The sequence below is a fragment of the Durio zibethinus genome, chromosome 15, assembly GCF_047325235.1.
Source record: "Durio zibethinus cultivar Kanyao isolate XHJ-2024 chromosome 15, ASM4732523v1, whole genome shotgun sequence".
Taxonomy (NCBI): Eukaryota; Viridiplantae; Streptophyta; class Magnoliopsida; order Malvales; family Malvaceae; genus Durio; species Durio zibethinus.
The window spans coordinates 19,818,115-19,836,838 of NC_143176.1; the positions used below are offsets into that span (position 1 = coordinate 19,818,115).

Below are 18,724 nucleotides of genomic sequence, written 5' to 3' on the forward strand. Positions count from 1 at the left end.
TACTATTAAATGATGAAACATAACGCTTCATCAGCTTCGCCCGGAAATGTAATCTTCTGTCCATTCAGCATACCCCTCTCAACAATGATTTCCAGCACTTTCTTCTCCTGAACAACCTTCTCACCTTTGCACTGAGGGCAGCGGTCCTTGTCATTGATTGTCTCGCTAATTCCCTAGCAATTGCAAGGATGTTGCATTTGCTGAATCATAGAAGGACCAAGGTGGCCGGGTGAGACCTTCATACCAGCAACCGGGGCACTGCATTGAAGTTCCTGATTTCGAGCCTTTGCTGTCATAAATAACACATCACATGTAATCTAATACTACCAAGAGTTCAGACAAAGGAAAACAAGGAAAATAGAAGCTTACCCATTGCACTTGGAGCATGTCACATTTCGTGGAAGAGAAAGCTTCTTTGAGATCCCAAGCTAAAGGTCCTCCAGAGACACCTTCTAAGGATGAACTACATTCTCTCCCCGTCTCTGTCTTCGTCCACACTTTCACCACCTAGTAATCAACAATAACACCATGATTCAATCATCCTAATTTCCCTAAAGTAAGTCCAACAACATCAAACAAAATAACAACAATTCCCAAATTCATCAACAATGTATAGTAAAACACTTTCATCAGGTTTCACTAAATCATCAAATAAGCTGATGTAATGAAAAAACATAATCACATGTCAAATTTAGAATGAAGGTGAACCTATTCTTCAATCAGGGTCTTCTAAAGATCCATTTGGATGAATGGTTAAATTGGTTCGGTTAAATTAAAAATAATGATAAAGATGATATTAATTGTTGTAAAGATAATATTAAAATTAACGGTGGAAATATGTGTTTGATAAAAAAATAACTATGGATATGAGATTAATGATAATAAAAAGATAATTGATCATTAAAGATATTATATTAAAATTTATATGTAATAAAAATTTTAATTATTTAATATTTATAAAATTAATAAATAATTAAATTATTTTTATGCTAAATAATAATTTTATTATAAATAATTAAAAATTAATTAAAATAATAATTTATTACTCCATCCGACTCATTTTCTTCGTCCATCTTTTCTTTTTGAGATGTCCTAAAATTATGTACTCTTTTTTAAATATTTAAAACTCTAAATTCATAGATGGAATTAAGAAAATATGTTCTTTTATCATTTTAATTTTTTAATGATTCATCTTTTATTCTTTTATATGATTTTTATGAATTTATAAAAATACTTATTGAATGAATAAATGAATGAAAAAAAATATAATTTCACAATTTCAACACTGACATTTGTTAGGATTTTGCAATTTAAGAATTTATTCAACCAACTAGATATTGGGTTGTATAGTTTGTTATATAAAGTGTTTGGATTCTTGTCATAATTATACAATATTTTAAATTTTTTTTTTATTTTTTATTTTTGACATAAAAATCATAAAACTTTAATTTCATAAAAAAATAAATTTTAAAATTAAATACATTAAAGTAAAAAAATTTTTCTTAAATTTCATAAAAATCAATAACTTCTAAACAATTTGAGAGAGAGATTATATAATAATACATTTTTATTTATTAATTCATAATATAATAATAAAATTTATTTATTATTAGTTTATTATATAATAATAATTAATAAAATTATTTTATAATTTTAAAATAAAAAAAGGAAAAATTAAACTCTAAGGAGAATATAAAATGAAGGATAAAAAAGAAAAAGAAAATCTGCATTTCTTCACTAATGCTAAAGCCATCAGTAGAAAAACGCAACTTCAACCCTTCATCTGTGCTGTTTGCTTCGACATCAAATGGATGTGTAGTGCCATCCACTACCCATTCCTTCCTTGACTGCATAAAAAATATAAATAAATAAATATTTTAATAGATTTAGATATTTAAATTGATAATATTTATTTAAATGAATTTAGATTTAAATAATAATATTAAATTTAAAAAATATTTCAATGAATTTAAATATCATAAATATTAAATAAATTCGAATATAAATATTTAAAAATAATGAATATTCACTTCGTTTCCATTTAGAATTTGGAAGATTTATAAAAGAGATTGTTGATTGGACGATGATTGTGATTTGGAATTCAAATTTTGTTGGAAAAAAAAAAAAAAAGGAAAGCTCTAATTGTTTACCTGTTTTTTTTTCCTTTAGCTTTGCGAAGAAGGACAGAAGAAAAACAAAATAAATAAATAAATAGAAATCTTTGAATTTATTTTTTTCAATTTTTGTTATTATTTTTTATTTCTTAATTTCTAAGAATTAGAATTTTTAAAATTTTAATATATTGAATTAGAATATTGTTATATATTTATTTAATTATTATATATTAGTTTATCGATTTTGGTGAATATAGTTTAATACTATAATAACATGCAATCTTAGAAAAATTTTAAAACTTAAAATCGGTATAAAATTATAAAATATATAAACAAAATACAAAATTAAATTAAATAAATATCATTTAGAAAAAAATTTATTTGCTAGATATCGAATTAATGTACGAACGTTAAAAAAATAAAGAAAATTAAGGACTGTCAGATTCGAAATTCAACGTTAAAATAAATTAAAAAATCTAAGAGAACGAAGGGAGAAAGTAGATTAAGGAAAAAAAGGAGAGAACATTATAAGAAAGTAGCTTACAATAACATTTTTATCGGTTTCTTTTTATATTTTACAGGTGATGATGCAGTTGTCTATACAAATAAAAATATTTGCGTTGAAGCCATATGCAAAGACCATTTGCAAGTATTGATGATGAACAATTGACTTTGTTTTGGAATATAATTAATTAATAATAATGCTTATTTTATTATAAATTATAAAAAAAAAAACTTGAAATTAAAACTAAATCTATGAGATTAATATTTAACATTATTTTTTTTTTAAATTTTTAATCTACCCTTAAATCTTTTATCCTATTACATATTTGATTGAAGAGAATATCAATTACCTAAATTCTTTCGAACTTATAATATTTAAGTGTCAACTTCAACAATATATCAATTGATCTAAAAGATAATCGACATTATTATTGTATTTCAATTTTACTATTAATTATCATTTTGACACTTAGATTACAAAAAAGTATGATAGTAAAATTTCGTTTAAATAAAATAGATTATAAATTTAAATCTTATCCCAAAATAAAAAATTTTCACATCTAATTGCATTTGCAATAAAAAAGCAAACTACCCCTCAACCTTAAAGGTCATAAATTCAAGTATAGAATTTTTTAAATATATCTCAGCATAATAAATTTTTTTGAGTTTATCAAAACTCAAATGCTAACTTTCATTAATAGAATCATTATCTTAAATATTTTCGATAAATTTATGAAATTAAGATTATAAAATTATTATATACTAACTTTTTTAACATGTACAATACATGAGTTTTTTACAAAATTTTTTATAATTTTAAATTTATTTTTAATTAACTTTAATTTTTATATTATCTTAACAAAAAATATAAATTCTTATTGATCTAATTTTTATTATATATTCATTAATGCTAAATTACAATTAAATAATAATCTACACATAATATATTAGAAATAATACTGTTCATCTAAAAAAAGTGTAAACTTTTGTAAATTTTCAAGAATTATAAAAATCCTTTCTTTTTCATAAAAAAAAATTTCTTCAATTCATTTGCTAAACACTAAAAGTTTTGCAATCACTTCTTTCTTATTTGATGAAAAATCAAAAATCAATCTTTAAATAGTTAAGATTAATAATTGTTTTTATGATAAAGTTGATATGGATATATATATATATATATATCATTTGATTAAATCGTGAAAAATATTTGATATTAGTAGAATATTCCTAAACTATTGAATCATAATATTTTATAATTATATATATATATTTGATTGAACAACAAATTATAATTATTAATTTGGTCATAACCATTTACTTATATTAGTTCTTATTTTTGACATACTTCAAGTAATTATTTCATAAATATATTGGCCTAACAATTATTTCTATATCAACAAAATAAAGTTATTTTTTTAGATAAAAGGGAAACAATGATTCTTTAAGATATGCTTAAAAACATATCATTTTTTTAAATACTATTTATTTTTATTCATTTCTAACATAATTGATAGAGTTTTTTTTTTTTTTGGGTACCATCCATTATAGACAAAAAAAATCAATAATAAACAAGTGCTGCAAAAGAAAATGGAGAATATAAGTTTACACATTAATTTGTCAATATTAAAAATATATAATAATAGCAGCAAATATGTTAATGAATTAAAAAAATAAAAACATTAAAGAAATGAATAAAACAAAAAATATAATATGAAAAGTTAATTATAATCAATCCAAACAAAATTAAAAAAAGTAATGGATTAAAAAGAAACAAATAAATTAACCAAATCTATAATATAAAAAAATTTGAAATAAAACATTATATTTGTTCAAAAAACAAAAACGTACTTTTATCTATTTTCTTAAGTAATATTCTAATATCTCATCTTTTTATATAAAAATATAAGTTCTTTTTACTTTAGTAACATATTCTTTCTAGTTAATAATTCATTAACTTAAAGTCAATCATCATATACGTTTTAAATAAGTCTTAATATCTGGCTAATTTAAATTAAAATTTTTTTTCTTTTGCTTAATTATTAATTTCAATATAAACCATGTTTTGAGGAGTAATAAAGGTAAAAAATGAACTTACTTGTTTATGAGTGTAACTTACCTTTTACTCATAGTTATTAATTTCATTTCGGTATTGATCGGTACGTTCTAGTTATGTAAAATTATGATACACTTAAGGATATTTTTTGTACTAGATTTGATACTTAATAATACCGATTGTTGTCGTTAGTTTGGATTAGTTTTGGTGAATTTCAATAGATTAGCTCTTTCAATTGGTACGTAAGTGTCAAACATATTTTATAATTTTTAATTTATTTTTGTTATTTGATTATTTTTAACATAATAAAAATAAATTAATTGATAAAATAACATTTAAAAGTTAAGTTTCTCTATTTTTTTATTGTAACTTATTTTCTTTTATATTTTATTTTTTCAAACCAAAGTTTTATAAGTATTTTAATCTCTTTCAAGAAAGTAATTATGCTCATTTCTTAAAGTTTAACAATTGTGAAGCCAATATTAATTTTTTTATCTCTTTGTTTTTATCTTAATATTTGCATAAAAAATACTTATTTAAATATCATATGATCATATTAAGTATTTTAAAATATCATGAAAAATATTATGATATTATTTCTATATTTTAAAACATATTTATTTGATTTTTGAAAATATTGCATATTTATTTTGCTAATTGATAAATTCATGTATATTTATAAATATAGTTATATTAAACCAAAAAATCCAAAATAATATACTGAAATCACTGGTACCGGTATATACTCTATTTAAAAAAAAAAAAAAATGTTATCTAGTATGGTATTAATAACTTTACTTTTACTTCTTTCTAACTTTTGTCAATTTCTGTATCTTTTTTAATTTCTAATTCTAATAATAACAAATAAAATAAACTTGGCCTTGAATTGGATGGTTTTCCTTATACTATTGTCTTTCATTCTCAAATTCTACTTTTAGTAGATAATAACTTATTAAGTGCGTGCATACACACACATACATATCTATATGAAACCATGATTAAATTGAAAATATGATAAATTAAGATTTAATATATTTGAATTTAAAATTTATGCTAAATTTTCAATCTTTGATGGATTTTGATTTAAATTTAAATAAATATCTAAAAATATTAAATAGAATTATTATGCAATTTATTAAGTATATATTTTTGGAACTGTAATTGAATTTAAAAAGAAAAGATAAATTATGATTTAATATATTTGAATTTAAAATTTATGCTAAATTTTTAATTTTTGATAGATTTTGATTTGAATTTAAATAATTATCCAAAAATATTAAATAGAATTATTTCACAATTTATTAAGTATATATTTTTGGAATTGTGATTGAATTTAAAAAAAAAAAGATAAATTATGATTTAATATATTTGAATTCAAAATTTATGCAAAATTTTTAATCTCAGATAAATTTTGATTTAAATTTAAATAATTAACCAAAATATTAAGTCTAAATAATTTATTAAAGAAATTTATTTGAGAAATAAAATAATATAAGTATTATCATACATGTCATTAAAATAGACTATTTACCTAGACAGACATCGACATAAGAAATTTTATCATGTAATCTTATATATTGTAATATAATATATATTAGAATCTTTAAATATAATTAAATAAAAATTAATATTAGGCTTATTAGATGGACATCTGTTCGTTTTCCAACTCCACATTTAAAGTGTAAACATTGGACAAATATAGTGTTATTGTGAGAATGAAAAAAATTATATTTGTGTTTAAAAAGTACAATGAAAAAAATGTGAGTAAAAATTTTAAGAGTTTTGTATTATATATTTTAAAAGTGTTTTGAGTAATCTAAATGTTTGATAAAATATTAAAAATATAGAATAATATAATGATTTTATATATCAAATATACTTTTCACCGAAAAATTTTTTGAGATTTTTTTATTTGGATTTGAAAATTAAAATTTTAAATTAAAAAGTTATATTTTTTTATTGTTTAGTAGATGTTGAGTAAAAAAACACTTTTGAACACAAAAATGATTTTCAACAATAATGCTAAACTATACCAGTATATTAATGGTGAGCATATCACTTATAATTATATTAGTATAATGAACCAATTATAATTTAGTATTGTGTGAGATTCATAAAAATATATATATAATTCATACTTTTAAGTATATGACCCCTATATAATTATTGATTATAATTAATTAATTGTAATGTTATAATAAAAAGAATTCTAGATAATATGTATCCATAAAATATTAATTCTTTAATATTAAGAATAATGGTAACTTTCTCTGATAATTTCAATGAATTTATTCTTATTATTTTTAAATTTTTATCAAATTCATATTAATAATTTTGTCAAAATAATAGTGATGACATAAACAAAATATACACTACATGTCGGACAAAAAATATTGTTTTGCATTTAATATTTTTATTATAAAATACAGAAGTAAGCCATATCTTTTTAGGTTTGTCCAAATTTGATAAAAAAGTTACACTATTACAAACAATTTTTACTAGTATACGGTTTTCAAAATCTTAATTCAAAAAATATATAGGGTTTTAAAAAAAATACGATATTTAAAGTTTGTTTTTGTATTTTTAGAATATCTCGTGTTTCAATTCAGTCGTTTGATTAGAATAAATTTATGTATATTAATTCTTATATAATTACTATAATCTCTTTGACATATATGATGATAATTTTTTATTTTGTTTTATTAATAATAAATATCTAAAGATAAATGATGCATTTAGTAAAAAAAATAAATAAATATTTTGTTTGATTGTTGTTTTTATTTATAAAATATCATTAATTAAAATATTTGACACTTTTTTGAATAAAAAAATTTGATAGAAAAAATTATTAAAAAATTCAATTAATACGTTTACCATTTTTTTATATCATGAAAAAAATTAAAAACATTCCTTTAATTTATTTATAAAATGATCATTTAATATGTTTCTGTATAAAAAAATACCTTAAATAATTTTTTTCTACACAAAAATGTTTTAAATAATCTTTTTATTTTTTATATTATGAATCATTTAATAATTATTTTTTAATTTATAAAAAGATTTTTTAAAGCATTTTCTGTAAACGCCTTAAATAATGCTTTTATAAAAAAAGATTATTTAAACATAAATAATTATTTAATGTATTTTTTGTACAAAAATATATTAAATAATCATTTTATAAAAATATTAACCTTAAACTACGAGTGTAAATGATACACTGTACTCACAAGTGACTCGATTCGACTTTTATAAAACTAGAATTCAGCTCGGATATTATCAAGTTGAGCTCAAATTTGAGTAGCTTGACTTATTAATTAAGTCAAGTTCGAGTATTATTTTATATAATTTGAATAGCTCGCGAGCCTAATCGAGTTGGTATATTTTAATATATTTTAATTATTTTAATTAATAAAATATCTCAAACTCCTGCTTAAATTTGAGTACAAATAATCGAGTTTTTGTCAAATATAAAAATCAAGCTTATTTTTACATGTTAATCGAGTCTAATTGAACGAAGTTGAGTGACTCAATTTTTATCTTGAGTCGAGTTTGAGTTAAAAAAATAAAACTCGATTGAGTTTTAGCCAAGTTTCAAACCTTAAATTTCGGGTTGAATTCGAGCTCGAACTTAATATTGTATCAACTCAAACTCGATCGATTACACACATACTCTAAATAGGGTTGGCAACAGGTAGGGTCAGGGTGGATTTTTGCTTGCCTCGAACCGAAATCCGACCCGAAATTTTTTTATTTTTTATACCTGAACTCGACCCGATCCGATTTTTATATAAATTGAACTCGACCCGATCCAACCCGAAATTAATAAAATATTATTTTTAAAATATAAATATATATTAAAATTTTAAAAAATATTTTAAAAAATATTTTTTTATATAATATCAGGTCGGTGGGGTATGCCTAAAACCCGAACTTGATCTGAATCCGAATTTTCCTTAATAATATCCAACCCGACCCGAAACTTGATTTAAAAAAAAAAATGACCCTAAAAGGTTGAGTTGGGTCAGATCGAAACTCATTGGTTGCAGGTTGGGTTATCTACCATAACTCTAAACCTCAAACCCTAAAATATAAAAAGATTATTTGAAATTTTTTTATACAAAAACTCATTAAATAATTCATTTATAAAAATATAAAAAAATTATTTAAGATATTTTTTCATGTCAAACTTAATTGCCATATAATTTTTTTTTTATAAAAACTTACAATTAAATTTCAGTCACTTCCAAATATATTTCAAAAAGATAATGAATATTTCATCATTTTTTATTTAAGTCATATTTAAAAATAAAAAAACTTTTTCTCTTAATCTTAAAATATCATAGAAAGATATAAATTTTTAATTATAAGATTTTGTGTGCTATTAAAAATATAATATTTTTATCAATTAATTAAATTATTTTAAATTAAACGTAAAAATTAAATACTCAACGCGAATATTTGAAGAGAAAATTTATGGATTCTTTCCAACTAAAAACACTTTTATTGTAGTTATAAAATATTAAAATAAAAAATTCAAATAATCAATATAAACAACAAAAAAACCATGATAAAATTTAATAAATATAAAACCTGATAATTCTTTTAATAGATAAGGTACAAAACATTATCCAGCCCCTAATTTTATTAACCAAAACTCAAAATAAATCCCACCTAAATAAACCAAAAATCCAAACATCTCAAAACTCAAAACTTTTTATTTTTATCACCAAAACCGCTGCTGCAAACACAGCTCGTCTTTCATATCCAAAATCCAGCAAACCTAAAATATTGTTAATATGTCATCACTCTAACTCTCTAGGTACTTTTACTACGGGATAGTGCAGATAAAGAATTAAAATTTATTGAACGAATTAAAATATGATTTTTGCATAAATAAAAATAGAAAAGAAATAGTGGAAAATTTACTATGTCAAGTACAGTAGATTATCCATTTCAAGAAAAAAAAAATACCGTAGATTATAGGTTTTTTTTTAATTAAAAAATAAATTTAATTCCTTCAAAAAAATAAAAAAAGACATCAATGAAGTGAAAAATAGTAACCGATCGGATAAAGGGGACACACGTCCCGTGATTACCTCTCTTTGGTGGAACGTTAGACAACGACTAAACCAAAAGCGACAAACGGCACCGTTCTTTCACGGTTAACCCACTTCCACACCACTCCCCAGTCCCTCGCCGACTCTGGTCCTCACAAATTCTAGAGAGAGAAAGTGAAAGAGGTCTTTAAAGTAGGGTGAGAACTGAGAACCCATTTCTTCTTATGCTGATTCCGTTTTAAAGATTGAAAACTTTTTGTTAGAGAAAAGAGAAGTTTGACTGAGGTTCGATATTGTTGACTGATTGATTGATAGATCATCATCAATCAAACGGCTGAAAAAAGGTATTACTACTTATTTTCAACTTTTTCTTCTTTTTTTATCCGACATTTATACAACTGAGCTGTTGATCTCTCGTATTCTTCACTTCTTTTAGAAGGTGAATTTCCGTTTTATTTTTAAATAATAATGAAAAACTTAGTTTTCAAGCTTGGCAGTTAATTTCCAAGATCTGTAGTGAATGAGGCTAAATTGGGCAGTAATTGTTGCAATTTATAATTAATGGACTTTAATGTGGACTGTTGCTTAATGGGAAGAATTTTTAGTTAATCCATTAATAAATATATGGAATTAAATTGCAGTTTTCTTTTTTTTTTTCTTAAAGGTTGGTTTTTTTTTTTAAAATTTTATTTTTACATGGAAACTTAGGATTCTTTTCGTTTTTTCTTTGGTTGCTATCTTATTGATGAGGTGATGATTTGCGGGGAGTGTAAGAAATGAGAAGGTTGATGGGGAATGTATGGTTGTTTCACTTGACATTATCAAAGTGACACCGTCTTTTAAAGTAACCAAGTTCCTTGATTTCGAATCCAAGATTGAAAGGTTGATTATTAATGTCTTTGGATATTATTAACATGCTGAAAATGGTAGTATCCCCTCCCCCTTTTCAGTTCCTTTTTTAAGAATTACTTCTCTGAGACCCATTTTTTCCTATATCTGATGCCTCCAAGTCGAGAGTTAGCGAAATTAGGGTTTAAGTTGATTGTTGTCATGGAATTTACTCATGCCATGCGTGTGGGCAGTATAAAATTGAGGCAAATACTTTTTGGAATTTATTCATCTTTTAATTCAAAATTGAGGATATATATCTTGGTTTTGTGATCTTCATATGCTTACAGGTAATCTTAGTCAAATTTCAGACGCATTGAAAGTAATGGCTTGCATCTTCGTTTCCTATGCTTTATGACTCTACTTGATTGAAGATTGTGGATGGAAATTAACTAGGTAACCGATTAAGGTATACCATTGGCTAGCCATGTTGTTATTGCTGCTTTTGTGATTTATGCATTTAATAATTTATGTATTATTGATAATATGGTGTCTTTCATATGTAGAGAATGTATATTGTCCCATTGGCATTTACTTTAGAAGTGAGAACTCATTATTTTTTTACAGATATGGTGTTCAATGTGTGAAGAATTTCACCTTTAATAGCTCATGAAAAAGAATATTCCTTTTCTTCTAATGCTGGTTATGACCTAATTTCACTCAATGATATCCTTTCTTTTCTGGTTATAATGTAGTTTCATTCAAAGTAATATCCATTTTGACTAATATGATAGATCACGCTGGTCATATTCTTAATGTTATTCTTTTTTTTTTTTTTTTTCAATTAAATATCTCAACTCTTGTTACATTGATTCTTGGACATGTATCGTATCAGCTAGATACTTTCATATTGAATAAGATAGGTAGGAAGTATTATCAGGCCAATTGTTTGCCCTCTTGTTTAGTATTCATTTAAGTTTTCTGTTTCTCTAGAGTTTGAGAAGCATCATATCAATGAGTGCAACTTCAAGATTGATTTACCAAACATTTTCTCTTGCAGGTCTGCGAGTATCTAGTTGAGTTGTCATTGTTGGTGCCATGGGTGTCTCAGGAAAATGGATCAAAGCTCTGGTAGGCTTGAAGAAATCAGAAAAGTCACAATCTTCAGAGAAAGAAGAAAATGTCAGTATGAATATCGCTATATATTTTTTTACATTTTTCCTTCTGGAGGTTTAGATTTGGGTATGTTGTGCATCATTTCATGTGTGCCTTTTCAAAATGCTGAATTGTGACCTGTTGTCTCAAAGTCTTCATATCATGTTCACTTTAAGTAAGTTGTTTATGTTGTGGAGTAATGCCTTTTTCCTGGACTTAGGGCCTTGTTGAGTTGTTGACTATTCTGGTATGAAGGATAAAGAGGCTTATGTGGTAACTTACATGCAATAGCTATCCTTGTTAGCCAAATCAAGATATGATTTCTACTCTCTTCATCCATATTAGTTGATGATGTTATATGTCATTATCAGATTAATTGCATAATTTATGATGCTTATTTTCATTTAACCAGTCTTATTGTAGCTTGCTAGCTTGTAGAGAGCAAACATGAGTTGATAGCTGTCTCATAGTTGGACTTTTTCCTTCAAACCTTACTGTAAAGCATTGTCTAGTTTAATTGATAGTGATTAAAATTTGGGTGTTTATCTAACTTTGCTTGTATAATTTCAATATCAAATATCCATAGGAAAAAAAAAAGTTTAGCTATAGTTGAAAAACAATTACAATGGCCATTGCATAATAAAATGTTCCTATTTGCAATTTCATTGTCATGAAAATAGCAATTCTCTTTATGTCAATGACACCATGGTGGTGAAGTTCTCAACATTTGTGCACTTTAGAATATCCTTTATTTTTTGTTTTTTAAATTTTGGAACATTACTAAGTTAGCATGCTCTGATGGGATTGACTGCCAAAGTAGAATACCATTTGATCATGTTTGTAGTTCAATATTTTGGTCTTGGTTGTGACAGAGGGCAGCTGCTAGCAAATTTCGTCACCAAAGAAAGCATTCTGTTGAGTTTGACACAAATACACTTCCAGAAGAGTTGGATCAGAATGCTGCTTCACCAGCCAGAGACGCTAATACTCGTGCAACTGCAGATGTTGCTGCCTCTCCCTCTGGTTTACTTGAAGTGCATGATGCACCTCTTAATGAACATGCAAAGGAAGAATGGGCTGCCACGAGGATACAAACGGCTTTCCGAGGATTTCTGGTACCAGTTCCACTTTTTCATCTTTTATCCTTGTCAAATGAGAATTTGAAATACTTTCTGTACCAAGTTGTTTAGGATGGTTTTACTTGCATAAAGTTTGAGGCAATAGTTGTAGTTTTGATGTAACCTCTTGAATAGGTCTAGACCTGCTTCTAGGATAAATTAAAAAATGTCTTTGAAAAGTTGAAGATATTATTTTATTTGGAAAATGAATAACCTAGGATTTCCCAAAAAGAAATAAGGGGCAAAAAAATGGGTTGGAGGGAGTAGATTCTTTGACGATCTGCAAATACGTGCATGATAACTAACACTCATTTGTACATGTGTATTTTATGCATCGTATGTGTTTGCCTTTATGTGTCTTGTCTATGCTTGTATGTATAAGGTGGTAATCACATATGCTTATTTATGACATACTTATTTCATGTCAAATGTCATCATGTTTTGATCAAATCATAAACTGAAAACAGTCTACCTTCCAACTGCGTAGCATATAAGTTTATTCATAACAAGGGAGGCCAAGCTTGTAATCATTTGTCTTGGGTCTGAACTATGGTTAAATAAGTAAATTAACTTTGTAATTCTCTGACTCAGAATCGAAATATATTATATTTGAACATCAGGCTAGAAGAGCACTGAGAGCATTAAAAGGATTGGTAAGACTGCAGGCCCTTGTCAGGGGTCATGCTGTAAGAAAACAAGCTGCAATAACTCTTCGCTGCATGCAAGCTTTGGTGAGAGTTCAGGCTCGTGTAAGAGCAAGGCGTGTTCGACTGGCATTAGAAAGTCAAACTGCACAACAGAAACTTCAGCAACAACTTGCAAATAGGGCTCATGGTAAAGAAATAGAGGTGAGAAACGTTAAATTCTTTAATTCAGATAAATTGACACAAATATTTGCACGAACACACACACATGAAATAGAGGTGAGTTCATGCATGCATTCGGGCATGCTTTTTGTGAGTGTGTCTGTAGTCATACATGCACTTGGTTAGGTAGGTATAAATTTGTCTTTATTTTAATATTGAAATGTTAGGATTGTGATGTGGCATCATATTGTGCCACCTTGTAAAGTTGATGAATTATTTTACTCGTGAGAGTCAAATCTCTTTTGGAATGTAATTGACTACAAACAATGATCTGCAACATTTAAAATATCTCAAGAGTGATGATAGAATTTCAATGCAGGGGTGCTATATTTGGTTACCTAGTTGAGACTTTAGAATGTGGTTGGTGATGATGCAACTCTCTATTGGACCATCCTAAGTGTAGCATGTGGATTCAAATGTGTGTGGAATTCAAATCTGTTTGGAGGGTGCTAAGTTTCCTTGATTGAGAATATTACACAGAATGCAAATGTTTCCAGAATTCTTAGTGGAATAAGATTTATATGACGGATAAACTGTAGGCTGGAGATTCCTCCTAAGACTTTCCCTTTTAGGTAATGGTCCCAGGAAAGTGGCTATACCGCCAATATGGGTGGAGCAAAAATCATTGTTTTCTCCTTGTAGTTATACCCACAATATAGGGATCCTTTTAGTAGTGGATTTTATTATACTCTCCCACTTACTTTTTTGTTTCGGTGCTAAGGTAAACTGATTGAGAGTGGTGATGTGGGTGGAACCGGTTATCTAGAGGTGGAACTAAGTTTTTGTTTGCTTTTTTGGATATAGGTGATTTATTATGTCTCTTGTTAACTAGTGTTATATTTCACATAACATAAGTTTGGTTTTGTGGCCTTATATTCAAAATTGGTTTTTAGGTTGGATGCCTTAAACATCTGCATGTGTTGAGTTTCTCTGCCATTCCATACTTTGTGAGTGGGTAGTGTTGCTTACTGCTACCATGGCTTTTCACCTGTCAACTACTAGATTTACTTCTCTTTTTCTGTGCCATCCAATCCAACAGATATTTACAAACATGGTATGCATACAAATTGATAATCCTTGCTGGATAGTGTAAATTGTATGTTGATACTTTTGTTAACTGAATTACATCATATTTTGGTAAAACAAATGATCACAGAAATTCAAATCTGGTCATCCATCCTTTTCTCATATAATTGAAGCATAGATGTTGGTAGGTTTGCTGAGTGCTTCATATGACTTCTGCCTAAATGCAGGAAGGGTGGTGCGATAGTATAGGATCTGTTGAAGAAATTCAAGCCAAGTTACTAAAGAGGCAGGAGGCTGCTGCTAAACGTGAGAGAGCCATGGCGTATGCTCTGGCTCATCAGGTAAGAAATGATGACAGTATTATAATTTATAAAGCTGCAAATTTGTAATCAAATGAAGTCTATGTAACTTTAAGGAATGAAATTCTGCCCCTCAAAGCAATACTCAGATTGAGTGAGTGAGTTTTCAATGTCATCATCCATTTCAATTAATTTGAATTGTACTCTACCAGTTGAGTTAAAATGGTAAAAGGGAGAGCTTTTAATATGCTCAAGCAGTCAAGCATGCTTTTATTGAAGTTGGAGATTGGAGTTTTTGGATAAGTCCTGAAACCTTCTAATTAACAACTCTTGATTATTTTTCCCACTATTGAAGTGAATTCTTTCCACTTCTTAGCATCTGCTATTACTACTATATGTGTCTGGTTCCTTTATTCAATAACAGCATGTCATTTTTCGCTTCAATGTTGTGGATATATTATTTATTCAAGAACTCATCCAAAGTATAGTGTCCTGGAATGATTTTAAAAAAAGGAAGCAAGCCCAGTGTAAATTCTGTTTTTGTTGATAAAAAGAGAAAATATAGAAAGAGAGAAAGGGTTATGGATACTTAGGCTCTCTTATTTGGTGGTTTTGCTATTTTGATTTTGTTGTTTACTTTTGGCATCCTTAAAAGTTGCTAGAAAATAAAAGCAAAAAATGTAAAAGAAAATTATATTCCGTTCTATGAGCAAATGGCTAAAAAAATTGAATGACAATTCAAACAGAATCCATAATGAAGTAAAATCATGCATTTTATCTATGAATGCTCAATTTATAACTTTTAGTTCATTGAATATTTGTTTAATTCTTTCCTATTGATGGATCTTGACCTGCAGTTCCATGCAGCTGTGGGGAAACTGTACTAATATTTTGTATCATTTTCATTCTTGCATTCTTATAGACTTTCTTTTTTCTTAATGTTCGGGAGGGTTGATTGTCTGTCATTAACGTTTCAGTTTGCTCTTGGTAAATTTTGTTACCTGGTCAATATTTCCTCTGTCTGAGCCCTTGTTATTAGCATCAACCTTCTGTGACAATCAATGTTGGATGCCAAAATCTTGCATCAAAACTGCTGAAATCATACCAATCACCTGTTTCTATGGTTGCCTGATTGTACTGTTGCCTTAGAATCATTTCAATAACTGGTCTCATTAGAGGTGGGGTTTATGTTTAAGAGTTAATATCTGTTCGTGCAGTGGCAGGCAGGATCAAGACAGCAGCCTGTGCCTGCTGGGTTTGAACCAGATAAAAGCAGCTGGGGTTGGAACTGGTTGGAGAGATGGATGGCTGTACGTCCATGGGAGAACTGTTTTGTTGACATTAATCTTCGAGATGGAGTAATGATACGTGAGAATGGTCCTACAGAGGGAAAGAATGGTTGCAATTCTCAGATAAAACCTACTTTCAAGAAACCAGCTGCATCGAGTCTTCATGCTAACCTATCAAGTCAAAAAACAGGTCCATCACATTCTGATGGGAGTGATTCTCCACATGGTAAGTCAGCCAGTGTGCTAGAAGCAGACAACGCATTGTCTTCCAAGCCAAAATCCAAACCGAATCAAGAAGATTTGACTGACAAAGCTGGCTCAAGACCTGTTCTTACTTCAAGATCTCACAGCAATCCTAAAGAGAGGTCTATACAATCAGATAAACAGGCAAAGAAGCGATTGTCTCTGCCTAACAGTGGTAAGCTTTCTGTCTGTTGATCCAAAAGTATATAGTTATTCACCTTGATGTTAACCTATTCTACTGGAGAATATAGTGGATTCAAAATTCGGTCATGCTAGTCTGTCGCCTATAGAATGCGCATTAATTTTTTGCTTCTGATCCTTTTACATTAACATTACCTTTCTGGTTTAAGCTGCTTTTGTCAAAAGATATTATGATGCAATAAGGTTGCTCTGACATATTATTCCCTGAAGCTCAATGGCCATCTCTGTTCTTCATTCTTCTCTGTATATTGCCAATATTAGGTTGACAGGTTGGACAATGCACCATGATGGGGTCCCTCTTGCCTTTATTATGCATTTTGCTAAATTTTTTTGTTTCAATGGTATGATTTGAGCAGGGCGAGGTACCGGGTCTCAGACAACCAAGCCTGGCAGAACTGCTACGAAAGTGACACCAGCCGCTCACAAGCCAACAAAGGATATCTCCAAGTTTAATGGACGAGGGGACTCAAATTCTAAAAATGCTGTGGCACTGGCTGTTGATTCGTAAGGAAGTATTTGTTAAGTAAAACCTGTTCTGGCTACCATCCGCTCGGGCCCTGTTGTTTTAGTATGTATATATGGAATTGCAGCTCGAGAATGTAATGGCATTGTTTATTTTCCCATCATAGAATTGAGGAGTGGTTTGCCCGTGGTGGGAGTGGTTGCTCCATGGCAGAGTTGATGAGATCGGTTTGGCTTGCCACGGGAATAAGATGAGTATATTTCATGTGTTGATGATGTAATCAGCTGTGATTAATGTCGTCAATTATGTCGTATTTTTTTCCAAGTGTCAGTATATTTAGTAGTAAAATGTCCAGGGAATTTCATATTTGTCTATGCTTTAGAAACCTATAGCACAATGCATGCAAATAGATTGTAGATATTAAAATTTGATTTTACATTTGTTGAATATCAATGTAAAAGTAATTGGATGAATTAATTGGATTAAGTCTCATATTTAATTAAGCAATACCCTTTTGTGACAAGGGTTGAAGGTTTTTGTCAATGCCTTGGTAATGCCGATTAGCCCGTTATACTTTAGTTAGGTGGATATACAGCACAAGTATTATACCAATTACCAACTCTAGCCATAAGTGAGTTTAACGGTTAGAACTTTGTTAAAAATACTAAATGTTTAAGCGATAGAACTTTCATTATTTCATCTCATTATCCAAACGAAAAGTGTCATTTTTATATGATTTTTCGTTTGGTATGATGGAAAAGAAAAGATAGAGAAAATGAAGAAATAAATGTTTTAATCTAATGGTTGAATTATAAAATTTTATGTGAGTCCGACCAAATATGAGTTTCATCAAATTATATACATATATATATATTTATATTTATTAGTTTTTTTTATATATTTATATTAAAGGTTATTTAAATATGATTGTAATTATTAATAATATGTACAATTTTATCCCAAATTTTTTTTTGTACGTATTCTGATCTAATCTTCTCGTCTTATTCTTTTAGTTTCAATTAAAAAAAAAAAAAGCATTGAACGAATCATTTTCAATAGATTTAACAATTCGTGTCATATTTGACATATGTAATAATATGAATTATTAAAATACGAATATGATATAAATTATAAAATATGTTTAAATTTTAAATATTAATATAATACATTTAATATATATGTTACATACGATACGATACGATTAATACGTGTATAATTAATTTATTTAAACACGACACGAATAAACACGTATAATACAAATATGTAAAAATAAACATGATTAATATGAATATATACGAATAATCATGATTAACATAAATATATACATGAACATGACTAAAATAATAAATAAATATAAATTATTTATCATTTACAACTTAATAAATTTAACATATTAATAATATAAAAAATACTTATATATTAAAAAATAAAAAATTTAATACTCGTTTAATATGTATTTAATATATATTTAAAATTTAATTTATATTACATAATTATATTAATTTTTA

At 27.0% G+C, this 18,724-nt stretch overlaps 1 protein-coding gene across 6 annotated transcripts; it reads left to right on the forward strand.

The window, feature by feature from the left end:
• Positions 1 to 9,726: 9,726 nt before the first annotated feature.
• Positions 9,727 to 17,693, forward strand: LOC111301236 (protein IQ-DOMAIN 5-like). 6 transcript variants are annotated; one of them, XM_022896769.2, is made up of 8 exons: positions 9,727 to 10,072; positions 10,907 to 11,025; positions 11,617 to 11,738; positions 12,584 to 12,826; positions 13,450 to 13,677; positions 14,949 to 15,062; positions 16,238 to 16,727; positions 17,110 to 17,693. In XM_022896769.2, exons 3-8 carry the CDS (start codon positions 11,655 to 11,657, stop codon positions 17,259 to 17,261), a joined length of 1,311 nt encoding a protein of 436 aa, XP_022752504.2. In that variant the 5' UTR covers positions 9,727 to 10,072; positions 10,907 to 11,025; positions 11,617 to 11,654; the 3' UTR covers positions 17,262 to 17,693. The 6 variants fall into 6 exon arrangements, with proteins under 6 accessions (XP_022752504.2, XP_089600851.1, XP_022752506.2 ...); XM_089744725.1 differs by having other exon boundaries at positions 9,830 to 10,167; XM_022896771.2 differs by having other exon boundaries at positions 9,891 to 10,072; positions 10,907 to 11,012.
• The last annotated feature ends 1,031 nt before the right edge of the window (positions 17,694 to 18,724 follow it).